The following is a 23308-nucleotide window of genomic DNA, read 5'->3' as shown; positions in this document are numbered from 1 at the left end:
ACTTCATTAAAAAATTCCTATGCCTTTGAATGCATCATTGAAACTGTCATGCCCAAAATAAACAAATATTCCTTGACGTTCATGGTCTCATGTAATATATGTTGCTTTATTAAGGTATATGAATTCAAAAGAGTGAGTTTAATGTTGTTTTATATTATAAATAGACGTAATAACTAGAGAAATTTAACGTTTAACGGTTTGGTCATAGTACTACTATAAACTCATGTATGCAGATGTGTGTGGAAAACTAAAATATTCATTGCTAAATTGATCATTGTTTATTTTTTTATTCGTAAAAATGAAGGATATAAATGTTCCTGACGTTGATAACTGAGTATTTAGTCGCTGAGAAGGTTGTTGAGAGTAGTTAGGCTTCCTTCTTAGTGAAAGATCTTCTTAAGCTAACAGTGACTCACGGAAACACACACCTTTTCTTTCTTTTTTTTAAATCGTTACTAAGAGCGCTCTTAAGAAGATCGTAGCTACTCCTTTACGAATCTTGTAAACTTACATAAACTAAATTATTTCATTAACAACAAATTATTAATAAATCCTCATCTAGGCAAATGTTGGGGGTTCACGATAGAGTTTTCAAGTTTAGGATTTTACACAGGTCAGTAAAGGTATCATGAGACTCTGATTGGCTGAGTTGGAGGAAGTGGGTGTTGGTTTGAAAAGGGAAAGAGTTTTAAAATGAAAGTTATAAAAACTACAGATGGACTCGTAGTCGCATCAGTCTACAATATGTTACAGCTCCTCTGATCACGCTGCCTCCCCACCAACATCTGTAGCATGGTTTAACCGCAGAAAATCATTTTCCTCCTTTTTTAATATTCCGTATTCTCTTGACACTGAACGCATCGCTGTGACCTTTGCTCAACCTATCGGGATACAAAACACTGTGGGCTGATTTATACAGTAGAATTTATACTTCATTCACGTTTGTTCCCTAAATTCCCAAACCCAGCTCCTGAAGAACAACCTCCTTATGTGAACCCTGCTCCACCAAATGGGAACCACCATACCTTGACTCGTCCATCAGATGCCAGCGGAGACATGTGATCGAAGACGCCGGAAACTGAGCCTCCGTCGATGACCTTCAAACTGATGTGAGAAAACTTGTCAATATTTCATTGAGAGGGAAGAAGGCGGGACTATCGGTCGTTCGGTTTGATCGACAAATCACCATCCAGTCACTTGGAAAAGTTCTCTTGAAATAAATTCACTTTGTAAAGTTCAACTAATGTCAAGACCTTCCAAGATTTACATGTTGAATAAAACGTTCTTCAAGACACAGTAAGTTCCTCGTCATGACCATGTTTTGAACTTATTACTTTATAAAGTTGCTCTGAAATCTGGACGAACGAGAGGTTACGAGAGTCCAATATGACGTCAAGTGGCTTCACTCCTCGTCCAGCCAGCTGTGATCACGCTTTGTTTATACAACCAGTCCCTTGGAGGTAGAGACTTCCGGGATTTATGACTCATTGATTGATGGGATATATATTTTTAATGATAGTTTAATTTTGAAAAGCTTCAGATGAATGAAGGTCACATCCTCTTTTTCAGGACATCTTCACTCCAAAGTAAACTAGTTGGACTCTGGTCACTGCCCCCAAGCCGACCTTAACTGAAGAATTCCATTAGTGGTTAAAATCAGACGTTCTGTCATTATCTTCTCTTAACCACAGAGCGAGGGTGTGTCGTCTCTCACAGCTGATTAAAGTCCAGCGAGTATTTCTCAGAATCTACGACCTGTGCAGCGTTTTTTTATTTAACGTTTCAAACTTTGATTTTATATTTAACTGAAATTTTTCACCCTTGTCTCACCTTGACACTGAGATACCACAAAGGATAACAAAAACACATTTTTTTTTCGAGCCTTCGGGACACCTTGACCCAGAGATAACACAAGGGATACCACAAACACATTTTCTTTTCGAGCCTTCGGGTCACCTTGACCCTGAGACAACACAAGGGATACCTCAAACACATTTTGTTTTCGAGCCTTCGGGTCACCTTGACCCTGTATTGTACTGTGGAACTCCCGGACTCCAGAACCCGAAAACAAACGTGTTGTGAAGGTCGCTGCCTGCTGCAGCTAATCTGAGACTAGAGTGATCGCATTGAGGATTTGGACCAGCAGGGAAAAAATCACCAAAATAATTGTGATTGGATTGAAAATCCGGCCTCCACCTTATGTGAGAGCCGCCGCCGCTGGTGAGATCAATTCTGTGGAGATGCAGGTGTCACAGTTCCTGAATGGCAGAGACATCGATCTGGATTTCAACGTTGGACGCATGTTTCCTCTTCCCCAGAAGGAGAGAGTCTGGTACACAAGCTGTTGCGCTGAGATTCACCGGCAGCACATACAAGTCTGCACTACTTGAACAGGATAATCTTGCATGTGTTCACAGGAACAATAAAAGGTGGAGGAGGAGTGGCAGGTGTGAGAGGATAAAAAAAGAACATTCTATAACTAAACAATGAGTTGACCTGAGACAGTTTTACGTAACAAGATGTTATATAATGTGTTTCATGAAAGTCAAGATAAACCGGTTCTAACAGACTGTGACACTACTGTGTGAGGAGTGACCGTCTCAGAGTCCTGTGAACCCACACACTGAGGACAATCTATTGGTTCTAAAGATGGAGTTACTAAATTGGTGACATCTACTGTTGTAACATGTTAAAGTGTCACATGTCACAAGAATTCTGCTTCTCCCGCTTTTCATGAAGCTTCATCAACACATCACTACCATCTAGTGGACTCTGAAGATAATGACACTGTTTCATGAAGCTTCATCAACACATCACTACCATCTAGTGGACTCTGAAGATAATGACACTGTTTCATGAAGCTTCATCAACACATCACTACCATCTAGTGGACTCTGAAGATAATGACACTGTTTCATGAAGCTTCATCAACACATCACTACCATCTAGTGGACTCTGAAGATAATGTCACTGTTTCATGAAGCCTCATTAACACATCACTACAATCTAGTGGACTCTGAAGATAATTACACTGTTTCATGAAGCTTCATCAACACATCACTACCATCTAGTGGACTCTGAAGATAATAACACTGTTTCATGAAGCTTCATCAACACATCACTACCATCTAGTGGACTCTGAAGATAATGACACTGTTTCATGAAGCTTCATCAACACATCACTACCATCTATTGGACTCTGAAGATGATGACACTGTTTTTATGAAGCTTCATCAACACATCACTACCATCTAGTGGACTCTGAAGATAATGACACTTTTTCATGAAGCTTCATCAAAACATCACTACCATCTAGTGGACTCTGAAGATAATAACACTGTTTCAGGAAGCTTCATCAACACATCACTACCATCTAGTGGACTCTGAAGATAATGACACTGTTTCATGAAGCTTCATCAACACATCACTACCATCTAGTCGACTCCGATGATAATGATACTGTTTCATGAAGCTTAATCAACACATCACTACCATCTAGTGGACTCTGAAGATAATGACACTGTTTCATGAAGCTTCATCAACACATCACTACCATCTAGTGGACTCTGAAGATATTGACACTGTTTTTATCAAGCTTCATCAACACATCACTACCATCTAGTGGACTCTGAAGATAATGACACTGTTTCATGAAACTTCATCAACACATTACTACCATCTATTGGACTCTGAAGATAATGACACTGTTTCATGAAGCTTCATCAACACATCACTACCATCTAGTGGACTCTGAAGATATTGACACTGTTTTTATCAAGCTTCATCAACACATCACTACCATCTAGTGGACTCTGAAGATAATGACACTGTTTCATGAAACTTCATCAACACATTACTACCATCTATTGGACTCTGAAGATAATGACACTGTTTCATGAAGCTTCATCAACACATCACTACCATCTAGTGGACTCTGAAGATAATGACACTGTTTTATGAAGCTTCATTACACATCACTACCATCTAGTGGACTCTGAAGATAATGACACTGTTTCATGAAGCTTCATCAACACATCACTACCATCTAGTGGACTCTGATGATAATGACACTGTTTCATGAAACTTCATCAACACATTACTACCATCTATTGGACTCTGAAGATAATGACACTGTTTCATGAAGCTTCATCAACACATCACTACCATCTAGTGGACTCTGAAGATAATGACACTGTTTCATGAAGCTTCATCAACACATCACTACCATCTAGTGGACTCTGATGATAATGACACTGTTTCATGAAACTTCATCAACACATCACTACCATGTATATGATAGTATACAAAAATGATGTTTACAAAAAGTATACAAATCCACGTATTTTACACACTTGAGGCCCATTGCACAAAAGTAGGATTTAGACATCCAGGATAAGTAAGTAAGCTGGGCTTACTTTCTTATGCCACTTATGGGACTGCAGTTTTGAAAGGCAAAGAACATTTTTATTTTTAGTGCCGAATTTTGACAGTTTGTCACAATTTTTTTTGCTTTGTTTTTTCCTAAAATAAAGTACCATCATGTTACTCTTCGCGTATCTATATGGTTTGTGTATAGTCTGTGGAAAAGATAATCAGTTAAATGACGTTAAGTAAAGATCCCACATGTTTTAATATTTACAGAGGGTCTAGTTGAATGTTTTAAAGTGTGTAGTGTAATAAATATTGATTTGTGGTGACTTCGGACTGAGATAACGGATGAGATTATATAGATCCTGGAACTTAGCCAGGTCTGGAGCGGGCTCACTCCTAAGAATAAATCTCCATGGCAACTGATGTCAAAACATATCCAACGTTCTTTTATCCCGCTTTGTGCAACGGGACCACAGAGAAGTTGAGCCAGGATCACCAAGATGGCCCGGCTTAATCCCTTATCCTACTTTTGTGCAATAGGCCTTTGGACGCCGACGGCAACGGATCAAAATAAACACACATGAACAACATCGACAGGTTCATGAACTGGCGAGTTTCGAGGGCAAACAAACCACTTAATACGTTTAACTCTGCATTTAAACAATGAAATGAACCTAAAAAAAAAGTTGTGTATTTACTCGGCATGTTTAAAGCTCTCTGCCTGACCTCCACCGGACACCTTCACCTCCTTCGAGACGCAAATGTGTCACTCAGAACTGCTCGACTGTTTCCGTCATCAGTTGACCTCTGACACTAGCTTCCAAAATGGCTGCGCCCGTGTCGTTTACCTTTCGCCGTTAGACATTGAACAGTTGAAAACGAAAAGACAAGTCGGGACAATTTTTATGACGTTCATTCGACGAAGCGATTATGCTACGAGTGTTTATTAACGAGTTAAAAAGCCAAGGGCGGTCACCGCAAGTCGTTACCGTAAACACGGGTTCATTTTTCAGGGCATTACGGCAAGTGCGTAGGACGGTCACAGCAAGTTTTGTCTATCTAGTGCAGAATTATTGATCTTCATTTATTTTCTACCGCTTTATCCCTTACCGGGGTCATGGGGAGCCTATCCAAGTATCGAAGGACGAGAGGCAGGGGACACCCTGGACAGGAGGCCAGTCTGACGCAGGGCACACAAGGACAGACAACAATTCACACACACATACTCATACCAATGGAAAAATCTCAACCCGCTGTATGTTTTTCCCTCTGTATGTTTCTGGGAGGAAACCGGAGTGCCCGGAGTAAACCCTCGCAACACGGGGAGAACGTACGAACACACAGAAAGGTTGGCTCGGCCCGGAATCAAACCAGCAGCCATCTTGCTGTGAGGCGACTGCGCTCACCGCTGTTGATACTCTTGATACTATTTAATCGTTGCTATTTTTAACAATGTACCGACAATATTCGGACTGTTCAAGGACATCGGAGAAAACCCTCATTTCCCGAAGCAATGTTCAGGGTCTCAATAAAGTTCTGTAGCCACGCGAGCACATGGAGAACATGGAGAACATGGAGAACATGGAGAACATGGAGAACATGGAGAACATGGAGAACATGGAGAACATGGAGCACATGGAGAACATGGAGAACATGGAGAACATGGAGAACATACTAACTCCACGCAGAACTACGTTGAATTATTGAGTATGTTTTCTCTTCACGCCTCAGGTGGAAGGAGCCGCGTACGTGGGTTCCTTCATATGGAAGTCCCGGAGCATCGGCATGTGGGCGAGTCCCCGGGGAGAGAACATGTTGGACGGCGGCGCTCCTTTCTACGATACCTACCAAACTTCGGATGGAAAGCACGTGGCCGTGGGCGCCATCGAGCCGCAGTTCTACGCCAAGCTCCTCGTGGGTCAGTGTTTACGGATTTTAAACATGTTTCTCAAACGTAAAAGACGAACTTATGTGCCTGAAGAATTATGCTTTAATATTATAATAAAGAAAACATTGTTTTTTACAAATATTTATACACAAAAAAAGCAAGTATTTTGGTGGTTAAATTCTCTGAAGGTAACATTAAATGCTGGGAAAATGCAGATGAAAAGTTCAACAGAGATTTAAACAATTAAATGACAATGTTTTACTTCAGTCAAAAAAAATCCACAAAGATTATTGTTCCTGTTGCTACAGTGACTTTTTAACTGTGTATTGTTTTTGATTGTTTAAGCGCCTTGTGACCCTGGTCTAGGAAGATCTTTACAAATAACCTTTACTTACTTACCTACGTACGTACTTATGTACTTACTTACATACGTACTTACTTACTGACGTACTTACGTACGTATGTAAGTAAGTACATAAGTAGTACTCACTTATGTACGTATGTACTTGCTTACGTACCTACTTACTTACCTAATTACTTACTTACGTACGTACTAACTTACTTACTTATGTACGTATGTAAAACAAAAACAAAACAAAAAAAAAATAATAATTAATAACAAAATATAAAATATTTAAAGGAAGAAAAATCAAAGATATTTTTTAATCGTTTTTTTAGTTTTTATATTAAAAGGTAGATTTTTTCCTAATAATAATAATGCTTGGAAGTGTGGAAATTATACTTTGCTAAATTACAAAATGTTATATTTAATTTGAAAGACAAGAATTTGAGAAATGATGACATTCATTTTAAACATCCATTTGTTTATTATTTTTTTAAATTCTGTTTAAATGGTTTTAATCAAACTATTTAATAAAGAAATTGAATTGAATTAAATTATTAAAAAAAAAAACCTTTAAATCTTAAAATAAATCCTTCAATATTACGATATACTTCCATAGATGTCAGAAACATCTCTACACACGTTTTATAGTCTAACTGTGATCTCATGATGGCCTCATAAATACTGTCAAAGGACCACATGTGGCCCCTCATGTGGCCCCTCATGTGGCCCCTCATGTGGCCCCTCATGTGGCCCCTCATGTGGCCCCTCATGTGGCCCCTCGTGTGGCCCCTCGTGTGGCCCCTCGTGTGGCCCCTCATGTGGACCCGCCTGTGGCCCCGCCCGGGACCATACATCGATCCAGCTGTGCTGTAAAAGGTTTAAATGTAAATCTCTCCACCCGAGGCCAGAAACGCTGCCTCCTGATTGGTTCACTGAGCCGTTTGATTTCAGCTCAATTATTCACGGCAGCTCAGGTTCATCTTGTAATCTTGTGAACCGCGTGAGGACATTATTGACGATGGATTATTCATGAATTCAAAAGAATGACAAAGAGATGAAAAGGAACAAAAATAATTAACAAACATGTCAATCATGAGCTAATATTATAGTTAAACTTGCACCCGAACTTCGTTCCTCCTCACAGGCTTGGAATTGGACTCGCACCCTCTGCCTCCGCAGATGAGCTCCACGGATTGGCCAGAACTGAGACGGATCTTCACGGAACGCTTCGCCTCCAAGACCCAGGACGAGTGGTGCCGGATCTTCGAAGGGACGGACGCCTGCGTGACGCCGGTCCTGACCTTCCAGCAGGTCGGCTCGCACCCGCACAACCAGCAACGACAGTCTTTCATCAAGGACGGCGACGGCGAGGAGAGTCCTCGGCCCGCCCCGGTTCTCTCGCGGACCCCGGCCCGGCCCTGCGTCGCTCCAGACCCCAACATGGGCGAACACACGGTCCAGGTGTTGCAGGAGTTCGGCTTCGGAAACGAGGAGATTAAACGGATGTTAGCGGCGGGTGTTGTGGAGAGCAGCGTCAGTAAGTCTCACCTGTGAGTGACAATAAAACAAGAATACACAACAAGATACAAGGATATATGTGTAGTATTGTCCAGTACTTGACTCTGGTGTTGTGATAGTGTAGTGACAAGTATATATGTGTAGTATTGTCCAGTACTTGACTCTGGTGTTGTGATAGTGTAGTAACAAGGATATATGTGTAGTATTGTCCAGTACTTGACTCTGGTGTTGTGATAGTGTAGTAACAAGGATATATGTGTAGTATTGTCCAGTACTTGACTCTGGTGTTGTGATAGTGTAGTGACAAGTATATATGTGTAGTATTGTCCAGTACTTGACTCTGGTGTTGTGATAGTGTAGTAACAAGGATATATGTGTAGTATTGTCCAGTACTTGACTCTGGTGTTGTGATAGTGTAGTAACAAGGATATATGTGTAGTATTGTCCAGTACTCTACTCTGGTGTTGTAGTATTTACAGACCACATAACTCTTGACGAAGTCATAACTGCTTTCATTTGTTTTCAAACCAAAATATGTCCAAACATCAGCTTTAAAAGCTGTTGGAGTCACTGTATCCTCTCGTCCTCAGTCACCGGGACCTCATTGTTTCTTTAGCTACGGACGACGTAATGACTGCTGCCATCTAGTGACAGTTAAATAAAAAACGTTCTGATAATTTGAATGTTCACAAGAATTATTTGATTTTATACTCACCATAATAAAGGGTAAAATAACTATCATTTAAAAAATGCCAAAAATAAAAGGAAAATTTAACAATAAACGAGTGTCTTTTTTTAATATGCATACATGGATACAGTGTCGTTGGGTATCGTGAAAGAAATATCGGGATATTTAAGTGAATCCATATTTACACCATTATGATTTACACGATGTGCGACTGGTGCTGGCGGAGTCTGGTGGAAAACGTCGTCTAAAGATGAGACCAGTCCGAGGTGAGAAGAATCAACATCTTTACAAACGCTTCTACATTCACTGGCGGGAAAGTCGAATATTGAATTTTACTTATCAGGTGATAAAACTTTAAAGAACTTAATTTAATCATTTCTAGATTGAGAAAATTTGTTTTTATTCAATAATTAATATAAAAAAAAGTGTATTTGGAAGGTAGAATTTATTTAAGAAACATATATATATTGGTGGCGTCATAGCTCAGATGGTAGAGTGGTTGCCTGCAGTCCAAAAGGTTGCAGGTTCAATCCCAGCTCCAGACAAGCTTGTGTCATTGTGTCCCTGAGCAAGACCCTTCACCCTGATGGCAGATTCGGCGCCATGTGGTGCAGCCTACTCCCATCAGTATGTGTGAATGGCTGTCAAAGCGCTTTGTGACCCTGGTCTAGAAAGGAGCTATATAAATAGAGATTATTATTATATATATATTTTTTTTCTTGTTTAAATCGAATAATTTTCAAATTTTACACGTAAAGTTTGATATTTTTATTCCAAAAATAATTTGATAAACTCTTTTTTTTTTTTAACTTGTAAGTTTTTTTAATTAAATATAAAAATGTAGGTATAATAGTGTACAATATTATAATAGTGGTAAAATCGAAGTTGATCAAGTACCTCAGTACTCTTTAGATATCCTATTACACCAACATTTTATATTGAATTTAAAATGCTGTAAAAATAAAATACATTTTTGAATTATTGAAAAAAACATTTGTAGTATTCTACATGTATAATACATATTTTAAAGGAACTAATATGACATTTTATGGCAATATATGTTTTGTTTTTTTAAATGAATCTGTTTTTATTTCATTCCAATTATTTTATTTTTTTATAATTGTTATTTGCAGTTTTCTGTTCCTGATTCATAGTAACGGAACATATTGTTAAAGCACCAGTACAGTAGTTATGACATGTTTGTTTCTGGCTCCCTCTACTGTTGGAAGAGTGTAGAGGTGGACGAGGCAGAGTCACAGTTCACAACATCATCCTCTGAACACACCACAGTGTGTTGATCATTCACAGAGAGAATAAGGAACATTAGTTCAAACTTGAGTACGGAAGTCAATCAGTGTCAGAATATTGAATGGTTTCATGTTTCAAATGTTGACACTTTGAATTTTATTCTTGAAATGTCGTCTATTTTAAAGCTGTAAATCTTTTTTTTAAATATTTGAATTAAATATGTTGTACATTGAAAGTTACATTTTGTATATACAAAGTATATATAATGCACAAAATAATCTAATATATTTATCTTCTTAATTAAGACTTATATTCTATATAAAAACGTTTATATATCAGAACCAGAATTATTATTATTTCAATTACTAGTGAATTGTTCCACCAACAGTAAAAAAACAACGTTAAACATAAATAAAAATGTAATTATGTATAAAGTGCAGAAAATGTGCAAAATGTAAAGTATGGACTGGACACTAATTTTGTGTTATTTGTATTCATTTATTTATTCATTATTAACATTTAATTTTATGTTGTCACCACATAATATCCACTGTTGTGTTTACAACAATAAAAGTTGTTTTGATTGTGATCTTAGAAAGAGAGGTGTAAGAAAGTAAATATAAAGATGTTGATGTTATATTGAATAAACAAAAGAATATTGCATTTAGATTTTTAATTATTGGAATTAGAATATTGAACTCAATGTGTAAAATATATATATATAATCTATATATTTATTTATTTAAAATAAATTATTCAAAAAGATAATTCATTGATTTAGATTAACATTTAAATTAGAAAAAATAATCACACAATCAATCGATCAATCAATCAATATCAAGTTTATTGATAAAACACTTTAAAAACAACAACAGTCGATACAAAGTGTTGTACAATGACATGAAAGTGCTAAGAAAGCAGTTAAAACACACAATTAAAACAATATCAAATAAAACAAGTCAAAAGCACTAAAAACAGCTCAGAGTCTCATGCTGTGTTAAAAGAGAATAAAAGTGTGTTTTAAGACGAGATTTGAGTGAATAAAAATCAATGTTTCTATATGTACATTTTTAAAATACAGCATAACTCAACATAACACTGAATCAGAAGGATCTGGTTTCTCTGATACAAGATATAGAGTTTGTGTTGAACTCATTTTCATCACTTTACTTCTTTGGAGAAAATCTTTTTTTCACAAAATAAAATACCTTTCACACTGTAATATTGAATCAAAACAAAATGTACATCAATTCTTCTTCTTTCTGACTCCTCGTGGACGACTGGCTGTGTAAGTGTGTGTATTGTCAAGAATCTGATGATACGTATCACGATACAGAGGCAACCATAACATCCAATGAGATACTGTAGTAACCAGGATATATTTGTAGTACTGTGGAGTACTTGAGTAACGACTGCTGCCATCATCACCGGATCATGAAGGTGTTTATTAAAGAAGATTTAAAGAAGACTCGTCATCATCAGTAACAATCCAATCACAGAGGTTCTAATCCAGTCACATGACGTCACTGTGTCTTCACTGCGGCACAAACGACAAACGTTCTCAGAGACGTTCATCCAAACATTGAAGCTTCATGTGATGATGTCACTCCTGGAGACTCACAATCTCACTGTCGTCTACTTCAGCTTCACAAACTCACACGAGGACTCAACTATGACTCCAGCATGAAGAGGTTGAGTGAAGCTGGTCTGGACTCTGTGGAGGAGAGTCATGGTCTCAGAGACGCTGTAGAAGGACAGAAGACCTGCAGAGTGATCCAGGTACACCCCCACTGTGGAGGGTCCGACACTGGAGACTTTAGTTCTGATGTTGTTGTGTATAAATAAACAACCAGAGTCGTTACTATATAAACTCCAAGATTTGTCATTATTACCAAATAAACTTTCATCTCCTGATCTGCTGATGTTCTTGTATGAAACTGATACTACAACATCTCCTTCTGTTCTCTTCACCTCCCAGTAACAACGTCCAGTCAGAGACTCTTGACTCAAGACCTGAAGAGAATCATAGAATCTGTCTGGATGATCAGGACGAGGCTGATGTTTTCTCATGATTGTCACTTTCTTGTTTCCTTCAGACAACATCAACCATGATCCTACAGTGTTTGGATCCAGAGTGATGTCCTGTGAGTGTGTGAGGAACTGCTCTCTGGTCTCTAGAAGGAACAACATGGAGATGTCGGGCCACATGTCTCTCAGAAGGTCCAGGACTTGGTCTCTGCAGGCTGACACGGCTGCTGTTACTTTCTTAAAGCGACGGTGAGTTTGCTCAAGGGTCGTGGAGGAGGTCGTGTCTTCACTGACCTCTGAGAGTGAGGTCGTGTCTTCACTGACCTCTGAGAGTGAGGTCCAGTTCTGCAGGAAGAGGGTGTCACTGTCGGTGAGTGACAGCTGCTGCAGCTCAGCCTCTTTCTTCTTCAGCTCAGAGATCTCCTGCTCCAGCTGCTCCTCAAGTCCTCGGACTCGAGCGGCTTCAGTCTCCTGCAGAGATCTGATCTGCTGCTCCACATCAGACATTCTTCTCTGGAGGATCTGGATCATCTGGATCATCTGGACGAGGGTCTCCTGACTGTCTTTCACTGCTTCATCAGCAGAGACTCTGATGTTCTTCTTCTCCTGCTGGAGCAGCTTCACTTCCTTCTCTCTCTTCTGGATCTTCTGCTGGATCCTTCCTTGACTCTGATCCAGGTCTTTCTCTCTCTCCCTCCTCTCTGCTGTGGTCGAGACGATGTCATGATCTTTGTGTTGGTCCACAGCACAGAGAGAACAGATGAGCTGCTGATCAGAACGACAGAACATCTTCTTCTCCTCCTCGTGTTCAGAGCAGATCATCTCCTGGAGCTGCTTGGACGGCTGGACCAGCTTGTGTCTCCTGAAGGCCGGAGCTTCTCGATGAGGCTGAAGATGTTCCTGACAGTAGGAGACCAGACACACCAGACAGGACTTGATGGCTTTCATCTTCCTCCCAGTGCAGACGTCACAGGTCACATCTTCAGGTCCAGCAGAGCAGAGGTCCTCAGCTGCTCCAGTCTTCTTCAGCTCCTCCACTAACTCTGCTAACACAGTGTTCTTCTGGAGGACAGGTCTCTCGCTGAAGCTCCGTCTGCACTGAGGACACTCGTAGATGTTCTTGTCCTGCCAGTGACCTTCAACACAGGTCTTACAGTAGTTGTGTCCACATGGAAGAGAGACTGGATCCTTCAGTAGATCCAGACAGATGCAACAAGACAACAGATCAACTCTAGTCTCCATGTCTCTGCGACTGAAACACTCCCTTCACAGGTGAACTCTTTTATAGTCTCAGTCACATGTCTCTGCCACGATCTGCTCCAACCACAGGACTTTGTCCTGAATGAACAGGTGGTTTCGAGGAAGTTTGATAATGTGCCGATCAAACTGCCTTGAAACCACATGTTCATTCAGGACAAAGTCCTCGACACACCTTGATTCTAACACACACACACACACACACTCACACACACACACACACACACACACACACACACACACACACACACACACACACACTCACACACACACACACACACACACACACACACACACACACACTCACACACATGTGTATCTATATTTAAGAAATCAGCGGACAGACACATGGATGAGTTTAATAAAAATGCTTGTTTAGTGAATTTTGCAAAAGTCAGAGACAAACTTACGTTAACAGGGCGCTAGCAGCAGAGAGATCTATCGCAGACGTCTTCGAACGCAAAGATCTCACAAAATGGTGGATCTATAGTAGAATATTCAGGTTATTTATTTTTTATTTTTTTTTATAATCCTTTATTAGTCCCCCGAGGGGGAATTCGGTAGTGCTTTTTACAGCCATTCACACATACTGATGGGAGTAGGCTGCACACTTGCGCCAAGTCTACCATCAGGAGCAATCAGGGTAAAGTGTCTTGCTCAGGGACACAACGACACAAGCTTGTCTGGAGCTGGGATTGAACCTGCAACCTTTTGGACTGCAGGCAACCACTCTACCATCTGAGCTATGTGCCCCAAGTTGTTAAGGCCTCTAGTCAATTGTACATGTAGGATTGGTCAGTAACTGTAATCCCTTGATTCTAAAATGGCCGCCGCACGTGGTCGTCTTGGTAATTCACCAAAGGTTGTTGTCTTCGAGAGAGAATCTGTTCCCAGCGACTTGCTGGCCTGTTGTTTCTTTCAGTGTGAGTTCTCACAATAAATTGTCGACCACACAAGTTTTGGGCTGCTTTCATCATAGCTCTGAGTGGAGCAATCAGAGGATGTTATTCTGGGATTAACTGTTTACTGTTACAATAGACTCAGGAAGATATCATGTCTCTAACAGGTTAGATTTGTCTCCTTTTTCGTCAAATCGCAAACAACTTTGCATTTCTTAGTCATGTGTCTCAGGGCCCTAGCTTCTCCACCAGCAACCACAGCAAGAGCAACACGGGGGACAGGAGTGTCAGAGAGAGCATAGAGAACACCTTGTTTGTTTGTTAGTTCAGCAGCCACACCATCAGGACCACAAAAATGTCACCGCAGACAAGAGTCAAGTTCATGTTTGCGACCAGATCGTGCCATTTGTCTTCATGATCAGGTTCATCATCATCCTAGACATAGTTGTTAGTGCAGTGTGGGGGGTCCAAAGGTGGATCATAGGAATGAAGGCTCAAAAGTATTTTCAAGATCAGAGAAACCATCAGATGTTCAATCATGTTGAACCAGTACAGCTCCTCCCTCTCTGGAGCAGAAGTTCATTCTTGGTGGAGAGTTGTTGAGGTTGAGTTCTTGTTTGTACAGCTCAGAAAAAATGCTTCAATCGTAGGTGTCACCAATAGGGAACTGGACCAAAGTTCCTGGACTAAAACCCAAAGATGCACCATTGTTGACCAAAATTCTTTGTTTGTTTCCATCCCCTCGTCCTCTTCTCCTGCCACACCCATGCACTCCAGCCAGTGGCCAATAGGGAGCTATGATAGGACCCTAGAACTATCATCAACTATCATCTATGATAGGACCCTAGAACTATCATCATCTTTCTTTAAGAGAAGCTCTTTCAAGTCTTTAAGTTGAATCTTAATTAGCTGTATCTGGAGCTTAATGAGAGAACTTTGTGTAACTATTTTATTTATTATGAATTCTCAGAAATCATTGATGTGAGTAACTCATAATAAGATTTACCATTAAGTTAAAAACAGAGTAAAGATTCTTATTTTTCTTCCCTGTCAGGAGCTTTAACTTGTAGTCACCTGTAGCAATAGTTACTTTTGTCTTGAAAAGAGGAGGTCAATAAATGAATAGAAAAAATTAATAATAATATTGATAATATTAATTATATTGCTAAAAATAATAGGTAAAGAAGCAATTACCAAAATAAATAATTACATGAAAATATTAAATCTAAATTAAGAACCAAAACTTTAATTAACTAATTAAAATATTATAAAATCCGAGATCAATAAAACAAATAGTAAATAAAGATTAAGGATTAAGGATATTCATAATAAAAACAATTAAATTAAAAATCAAACGGAATAACTTGAAAATCGAAAGTAATAATAACCAATTAAGTTAAATGAAATTAGATCTAATCAAAATATATACTAATTAATTAAAATTATTCAAGTCAAAACAATAGTCAATTAACAACTTATTATTTATTTATTATTATTTATTTGACTTCCTAATTAGTTGCTTATATATATAAATATAGCACAATTGACAAAGAGGAAAAGGAGTGACTGTCTAAAGACCAAATACAACATATAACTTAATATTCATCCAATAATTAAAAAGATAAAAATCCAATCCCTTATTTATTACTAATAATAAAACGATAGTACATTTATGACTAATTGTTAAAATATAATACTGATCTAATTAGATAAATGTAATTGATTCCATTAATTAATAATTAAATAATTACACCAATTGAGTCAGAACAATAGTCAATTAAGAAGTAAATAAAGAGAAAACCAGCAGGGGGCAGCACAGCAGACACAACACCCAAGATCAGAAATTGAGAGTAGAAGAAGAGACAAAAACAGGAACTAAATATCAACAAACGTACACATGTGCAAGCAGTCAATAACACACTTGTTTTAGATAAGCAGTATTAGACAAAACACCAAAAGTTACACGCAATGTGACCAATTGTGAGTTGATCAATTGAAAATGTGAAATAGGAAGAGAGGATGATCAAGATCATTAATACATACAGCAGTGAGCCAACCATCAATGGTAATTGTGTTATTGTTATTGAACACTGCAGAAGAAGGAGAAAATTGAAATGTGAGTTGTTTTTGTTTTTCTTCTTAAACCAATTATACCACTAATTAACTGTATATATACATATATACCTTAATGAAGAAACAGGAATAATAGTAAAATAACTATTCTCAACAAAAAATGTTACTTAATGAAGGGAAAAGATAATTATACCAAACTCAATCCAAATACTTAAGAAAGAAACAATGAAGGGAAGAAACTAAAGAAAAAATGGAAAACAATAACACTGAATACAAGAAATAATAGAAATCAATAAAAATAAAAATGACAACAATTGATAAAGGTAAGAGAAAACGTAATAAGTCAACAATTAAATTACACATTAACTTTAATTATTATTATTTTCTTTCATAAACAAACAGTCTAGGGAATAGAATTCAAGATGAAGTAAGAATGTATGTGCGTTAAGAGAAGACATGAATACAATGGGAGGGTCGGTGAGGAAAAGAGCGAAGTCTTAAAAGTTCAACCTCTAAGTAAAACCACTCCCACCAACAAGGAAACTCTCTTTCGGAGCTCAGTCGGACTTGCAGCAGCTGACAAGACAGCGTCTGCCAAGAAGCAGTTGTTCTTATCAGCAAGAGATAGTGTCCAAAGACACACACACATGGACTCTCAGCCGAGTCACAGAAAGTCAAGAGATCTCACGCAAAGAATAACAGAATATACAGAGACAGACAATTTTAACAAAAAGACTGACAATACGACGACAACAGTATTTTACCAAAACAGCTCAGAGAGACACACAATGCTACGTGGAACGAGACTCTAACCAGCCTGTCGTGTCTAAAGTGTTGAAGTAACTATCGGCGAGAGCCCCTCGATCGCTCGATTAGCTTCCAAACACCCTGAATAGGAGACCCCTCAACTATTCCATATATTTCAACCCCCGTCAAACTAACTCTAATGTAGTCACCAATGAGAATTTATCCATCACCGTGATTGTTCAGAAAAATTAACTAGCCCTGACTATACTGCCAAATACCTGTGGAGCCCCTCAACACAGAAACACAATGAGATCTAACTGGCCTACACACCCACAGCTGGCAGAGCCTTCAGACCAGGATATCGGGAGAGACCCCTCAAGTCCCAAATATCCCCAAATTTATGATAGCTACTTGGCTTACCGAAAAAGTACGTCTACATTAATCAACCATAAGCCAAGTATCCTAACTAGTTTAGGAATCTGGAAAACGTCAGAGGGAGCCAGTTATACTTCCACCCCTACTCTGAATCCCAGGGGTTACCAGGTCGTGTAACCGTCTCCTCTGCCTATCAATTCAACTTAAATTCCAATCAACGTCTTTTTCCTTTTTTCAACGATGCTTCTTTTTCCCGGGACACGATAATGTCGTCTATACTTAAAACAACAACAAACAACAAGTGACAATGCAATACCTCAAAAAAAGAGCATCAGCTTAAGAAAGCACTATTGAAAAATATAATCTAAAATTTGTGAACCAGAGACTTACGTTTATTCGTCCAGGCAACCAAAACTAATATAAAATATAAATATATGTAAATAAATAAATATATAAATATAAATATATATAAATATATGAGTTCGTCTCGGAATCGAAAAGGCCTTCAAACCACCAGAGTCCACGCCAAGGGTCACAACATCAAGTTGTGGGGATTTTGTGTTGGGATTTTGCATCATTTTGCAAAGATCTCACAAAATGGTGGATCTTTTATAGTAGAATATTCAGGTTAACGCCTCTAGTCAATTGTACATGTAGGATTGGTCAGTAACTGTAAACACTTGTCTTCTAAGATGGCCGCCGCACGTGGTCTTCTTGGAAATTCACCAAAGGTTGTTGTCTTCTAGAGAGAGTCTGTTCCCAGTGACTTGCTGGCCTGTTGTGTCTTTCAGTGTGAGTTCTCATCTGGGATTGTTTAATCTTTCTCAGTGTGTGAAAGTCTTTATCTGACCTGGGCCTGTGAACCTGAGTAGATGCAGTGATTGGATGCAAGACAATGATTATTTAATATGAATTAAATATGAAAGATTATCAGTTAATCAAGTGATTATTTGAAATGTGTGTTAAATCTAGATGATTGATTACAGTAAAGTTGTCATTTCCTTACAATATTAATGACGTATTTGATTAAATGTTGACATATTACATATTGTGTCCACATTGTGATATTATCAGTGGAAATAAACTGATGAAATCAATATTCTGATACTGTATGAACAAGATTAGTTCCTCGTTTTCATGTTTTTCTACTTCAAATACAATATTTGATTAAAGTTCCGGTGAATTGATGTTAAAAGAACACATTGTGTTTGAATGAAAAATCATCATAGTTTTTATTACAGTATAGTTTCACGGTTGAAGCTCAAGTTTACTGAAGCGGTTTGCAGCGTAGGAGGGAAAACGATGTGCGACTGGTGCTGGCGGAGTCTGGTGGAAAACGTCGTCTAAAGATGAGACCAGTCCGAGGTGAGAAGAATCAACATCTTTACAAACGCTTCTACATTCACTGGCGGGAAAGTCGAATGTTGAATTTTACTTATCAAGTGATAAAACTTTAAAGAACTTAATTTAATCATTTCTAGATTGAGAAAATTTGTTTTTATTCAATAATTAATTAAGAAACAAGTGTATTTGGAAGTTAGAATTTATTAAATAAATATATATAAATATATATATATATGTATAATCAAATAATTTTCAAGTTTTTCACAAAGTTTGATATTTTTATTCCAAAAATTAAAACAATAATTTGATAAACTCAATATTTTTTTTAACTTGTAAGTTTTTTTAATTCAATATGAAAATGTAGGTATAATAGTGTACAATATTATAATAGTGGTATAATTGAAGTTGATCAAGTACCTCAGTACACTTTTGATATCCTATTACACCAACATTTTATATTGAATTTAAAATGCTGTAAAAATAAAATTGAATTTCAAAATACATTTTTGAGTAATTGAAAAAAACAAAAAACCTACTACCTAAAAACTACTTTTAATATTCTACATGTATAATACATATTTTAAAGGAACTAAGATCACTCATTCATTATTTATTTATATGACAGTTTATGGCAATGTCTTTTTTTTTTTAATTTATCTGTTTTTATTTCATTCCAATTATTAAATTGTTTGTTATTTGTAGTTTTCTGTTTCTGATTCATAGTAACAGAACATATTGTTAAAGCACCAGTACAGTAGTTATGACATGTTTGTTTCTGGCTCCCTCTACTGTTGGAAGAGTGTAGAGGTGGACGAGGCAGAGTCACAGTTCACAACATCATCCTCTGAACACACCACAGTGTGTTGATCATTCACAGAGAGAATAAGGAACATTAGTTCAAACTTGAGTACGGAAGTCAATCAGTGTCAGAATATTGAATGGTTTCATGTTTCAAATGTTGACACTTTGAATTTTATTCTTGAAATGTCGTCTATTTTAAAGCTGTAAATCTTTTTTTTTTAATATTTGAATTAAATATGTTTTACATTGAAAGTTACATTTTGTACATACACAGTATATATAATGTACAAAATAATGTAATATATTTATCTTCTTATATAAGACTTATATTCTATATAAAACATGTTTATATATCAGAACCAGAATTATTATTATTTCAATTGCTAGTGAATTGTTCCACCAACAGTAAAAAAAAACAACGTTAAACATTAATAAAAATGTAATTATGTATATAGTGCAGAAAATGTGCAAAATGGAATGTATGGACTGTTGCACTAATTGTGTTATTTGTATTAATCAATTTATTCATCATTAACATGTAATTTTATGTTGTCACCACATAAAATCCACTGTTGTGTTTACAACAATAACATTTGTTTTGATTGTGATCTTAGAAAGAGAGGTGTAAGAAAGTAAATATAAAGATGTTGATGTTATATTGAATAAACGAAAGAATATTGCATTTAGAAAATGTGTTTTTTAATTATTAGAATTAGAATATTGAGCTCAATGTGTAAAATATATATACAATCTATATATTTATTTATTTAAAATAAATTATTCAAAAAGTACAATTTATTGATTTAGATTAACATTTCAATAAGAAAAAATAATCAATCAACCACACTATCAATCAAGTTTATTGATAAAACACTTTAAAAACAACAACAGTCGATACAAAGTGTTGTACAATGACATGAAAGTACTAAGGAAGCAGTTAAAACACACAGAAATAAAACAATATCCAATAAAACAAGTCAAAAGCACTAAAAACAGCTCAGAGTCTCATGCTGTGTTAAAAGAGAATAAAAGTGTTTTAAGACGAGATTTGAGTGAATAAAAATCAGTGTTTCTATATATACATTTTTAAAATACAGCATAACTCAACATAACACTGAATCAGAAGGATCTGGTTTCTCTGATACAAGATATAGAGTTTGTGTTGAACTCATTTTCATCACTTTACTTCTTTGGAGAAAATCTTTTTTTCACAAAATAAAATACCTTTCACACTGTAATATTGAATCAAAACAAAATGTACATCAATTCTTCTTCTTTCTGACTCCTCGTGGACGACTGGCTGTGTAAGTGTGTGTATTGTCAAGAATCTGATGATACGTATCACGATACAGAGGCAACCATAACATCCAATGAGATACTGTAGTAACCAGGATGTATTTGTAGTACTGTGGAGTACTTGAGTAACGACTGCTGCCATCATCACCGGATCATGAAGGTGTTTATTAAAGAAGATTTAAAGAAGACTCGTCATCATCAGTAACAATCCAATCACAGAGGTTCTAATCCAGTCACATGACGTCACTGTGTCTTCACTGCGGCACAAACGACAAACGTTCTCAGAGACGTTCATCCAAACATTGAAGCTTCATGTGATGATGTCACTCCTGGAGACTCACAATCTCACTGTCGTCTACTTCAGCTTCACAAACTCACACGAGGACACAACCCAGACTCCAGCATGAAGAGGTTGAGTGAAGCTGGTCTGGACTCTGTGGAGGAGAGTCATGGTCTCAGAGACGCTGTAGAAGGACAGAAGACCTGCAGAGTGATCCAGGTACACCCCCACTGTGGAGGGTCCGACACTGGAGACTTTAGTTTCGATCTTGTTGTGTTTAAATGAACAACCAGAGTCGTGACACCATAAACTCCAAGATTTGTCATTACATCCAAACAAACTTTCTTTTCCTGATCTTCTGATGTTCTTGTATGAAACTGCTACTCCAACAAGTTCTGTTATCTTCACCTCCCAGTAACAACGTCCAGTCAGAGACTCTTGACTCAAGACCTGAAAATAATCATTGAATCTGTCTGGATGATCAGGACGAGGCTGATGTTTCCACATGTTTGTCACTTTCTTGTTTCCTTCAGACAACATCAACCTTGAGTCTGCAGTGTTTGGATCCAGAGTGATGTCCTGTGAGTGTGTGAGGAACTGCTCTCTGGTCGCTAGAAGGAACATCATTGAGATGTCGGTCCACATGTCTCTCAGAAGGTCCAGGACTTGGTCTCTGCAGGCTGACACGGCTGCTGTTACTTCCTCAAAGCGACGGTGAGTTTGCTCAAGGGTCGTGGAGGAGGTCCTGTCTTCACTGACCTCTGAGAGTGAGGTTGTGTCTTCATTGACCTCTGAGAGTGAGGTCCAGTTCTGCAGGAAGAGGGTGTCACTGTCGGTGAGTGACAGCTGCTGCAGCTCAGCCTCTTTCCTCTTCAGCTCAGAGATCTCCTGCTCCAGCTGCTCCTCAAGTCCTCGGACTCGAGCGTCTTCAGTCTCCTGCAGAGATCTGATCTGCTGCTCCACGTCAGACATTCTTCTCTTGAGAATCTGGATCATCTCGACGAGTGTCTCCTGACTGTCCTTCACTGCTTCATCAGCAGAGACTCTGATGTTCTTCTGCTCCTTCTTGAGCAGCTTCACTTCCTTCTCTCTCTTCTGGATCTTCTGCTGGATCCTTCCTTGACTCTGATCCAGGTCTTTCTCTCTCTCCCTCCTCTCTGTTGTGGCCGAGACGATGACATGATCTTTGTGTTGGTCCATAGCACAGAGAGAACAGATGAGCTGCTGATCAGAACGACAGAACATCTTCTTCTCCTCCTCGTGTTCAGAGCAGATCATCTCCTGGAGCTGCTTGGACGGCTGGACCAGCTTGTGTCTCCTGAAGGCCGGAGCTTCTTGATGAGGCTGAAGATGTTCCTGACAGTAGGAGACCAGACACACCAGACAGGACTTGATGGCTTTCATCTTCCTCCCAGTGCAGGCGTCACAGGTCACATCTTCAGGTCCAGCAGAGCAGAGGTCCTCAGCTGCTCCAGTCTTCTTCAGCTCCTCCACTAACTCTGCTAACACAGTGTTCTTCTGGAGGACAGGTCTCTCGCTGAAGCTCCATCTGCACTGAGGACACTCGTAGATGTTCTTGTCCTGCCAGTGACCTTCAACACAGGTCTTACAGTAGTTGTGTCCACATGGAAGAGAGACTGGATCCTTCAGTAGATCCAGACAGATGCAACAAGACAACAAATCAACTCTAGTCTCCATGTCTCTGCGACTGAAACACTCCCTTCACAGGTGAACTCTTTTATAGTCTCAGTCACATGTCTCTGCCACGATCTGCTCCAACCACAGGACTTTGTCCTGAATGAACATGTGGTTTCGAGGAAGTTTGATAATGTGCCGATCAAACTGCCTTGAAACCACATGTTCATTCATGACAAAGTCCTCGACACACCTTGATTCTAACACACACACACACACGCACACACAGTGTGAGTTCTCACACTAAATTGTCGACCACACAAGTTTTTGTTTAGCGTCTTATGGCTGCTTTCATCATAGCCCTCATTGGAGCAATCAGAGGATGTTATTCTGGGATTAACTGTTTACTGTTACATAGACTCAGGAAGATATCATGTCTCTAACAGGTTAGATTTGTCTCCTCTTTCGTCAAATCGCAAACAATTTTGCATTTCTTAGTCATGTGTCTCAGGGC

At 38.3% G+C, this 23308-nt stretch overlaps 3 protein-coding genes across 3 annotated transcripts; 1 reads left to right on the top strand and 2 right to left on the bottom strand.

The window, feature by feature from the left end:
* Positions 1 to 6030: 6030 nt before the first annotated feature.
* LOC148079135 (alpha-methylacyl-CoA racemase-like) lies at positions 6031 to 8269 on the top strand. The gene is made up of 2 exons (XM_087790614.1): positions 6031 to 6289; positions 7750 to 8269. The coding sequence occupies exons 1-2, from the start codon at positions 6157 to 6159 to the stop codon at positions 8157 to 8159; spliced, it is 543 nt and encodes a 180-aa protein (XP_087646740.1). The 5' UTR covers positions 6031 to 6156; the 3' UTR covers positions 8160 to 8269.
* A 2729-nt stretch (positions 8270 to 10998) lies between these two features.
* LOC148079134 (tripartite motif-containing protein 16-like) lies at positions 10999 to 13329 on the bottom strand. Its single transcript, XM_087792406.1, has 2 exons — positions 12412 to 13329; positions 10999 to 12072 (listed from the first exon to the last, which is right to left on the bottom strand). Exons 1-2 carry the CDS (start codon positions 13327 to 13329, stop codon positions 11695 to 11697), a joined length of 1296 nt encoding a protein of 431 aa, XP_087648532.1. The 3' UTR covers positions 10999 to 11694.
* Positions 13330 to 20720: 7391 nt separating this feature from the next.
* LOC148079133 (tripartite motif-containing protein 16-like) lies at positions 20721 to 22857 on the bottom strand. Its single transcript, XM_087792255.1, has one exon. It carries the CDS (start codon positions 22855 to 22857, stop codon positions 21235 to 21237), a length of 1623 nt encoding a protein of 540 aa, XP_087648381.1. The 3' UTR covers positions 20721 to 21234.
* Between the last annotated feature and the right edge of the window lie 451 nt (positions 22858 to 23308).

This window comes from Callionymus lyra, chromosome 5 (genome assembly GCF_982586985.1).
Source record: "Callionymus lyra chromosome 5, fCalLyr1.hap1.1, whole genome shotgun sequence".
In the NCBI taxonomy this organism is placed as follows: Eukaryota; Metazoa; Chordata; class Actinopteri; order Syngnathiformes; family Callionymidae; genus Callionymus; species Callionymus lyra.
The sequence above is the reverse complement of the archived record's forward strand: the minus strand, read 5'-3'. Positions and strand labels throughout refer to the sequence as shown.

Coding starts and splice junctions, on each gene's coding strand:
- LOC148079135 (XM_087790614.1), top strand. CDS start 6,157: ATGTGGGCGAGTCCCCGGGGAGAGAACATGTTGGACGGCGGCGCTCCT. Junction 6,290..7,749: donor CTACGCCAAGCTCCTCGTGG/GTCAGTGTTTAC, acceptor TCCTCCTCACAG/GCTTGGAATTGGACTCGCAC.
- LOC148079134 (XM_087792406.1), bottom strand. CDS start 13,329: ATGGAGACTAGAGTTGATCTGTTGTCTTGTTGCATCTGTCTGGATCTA. Junction 12,073..12,411: donor ACTGGACCTCACTCTCAGAG/GTCAGTGAAGAC, acceptor GATTCTCTTCAG/GTCTTGAGTCAAGAGTCTCT.
- LOC148079133 (XM_087792255.1), bottom strand. CDS start 22,857: ATGGAGACTAGAGTTGATTTGTTGTCTTGTTGCATCTGTCTGGATCTA.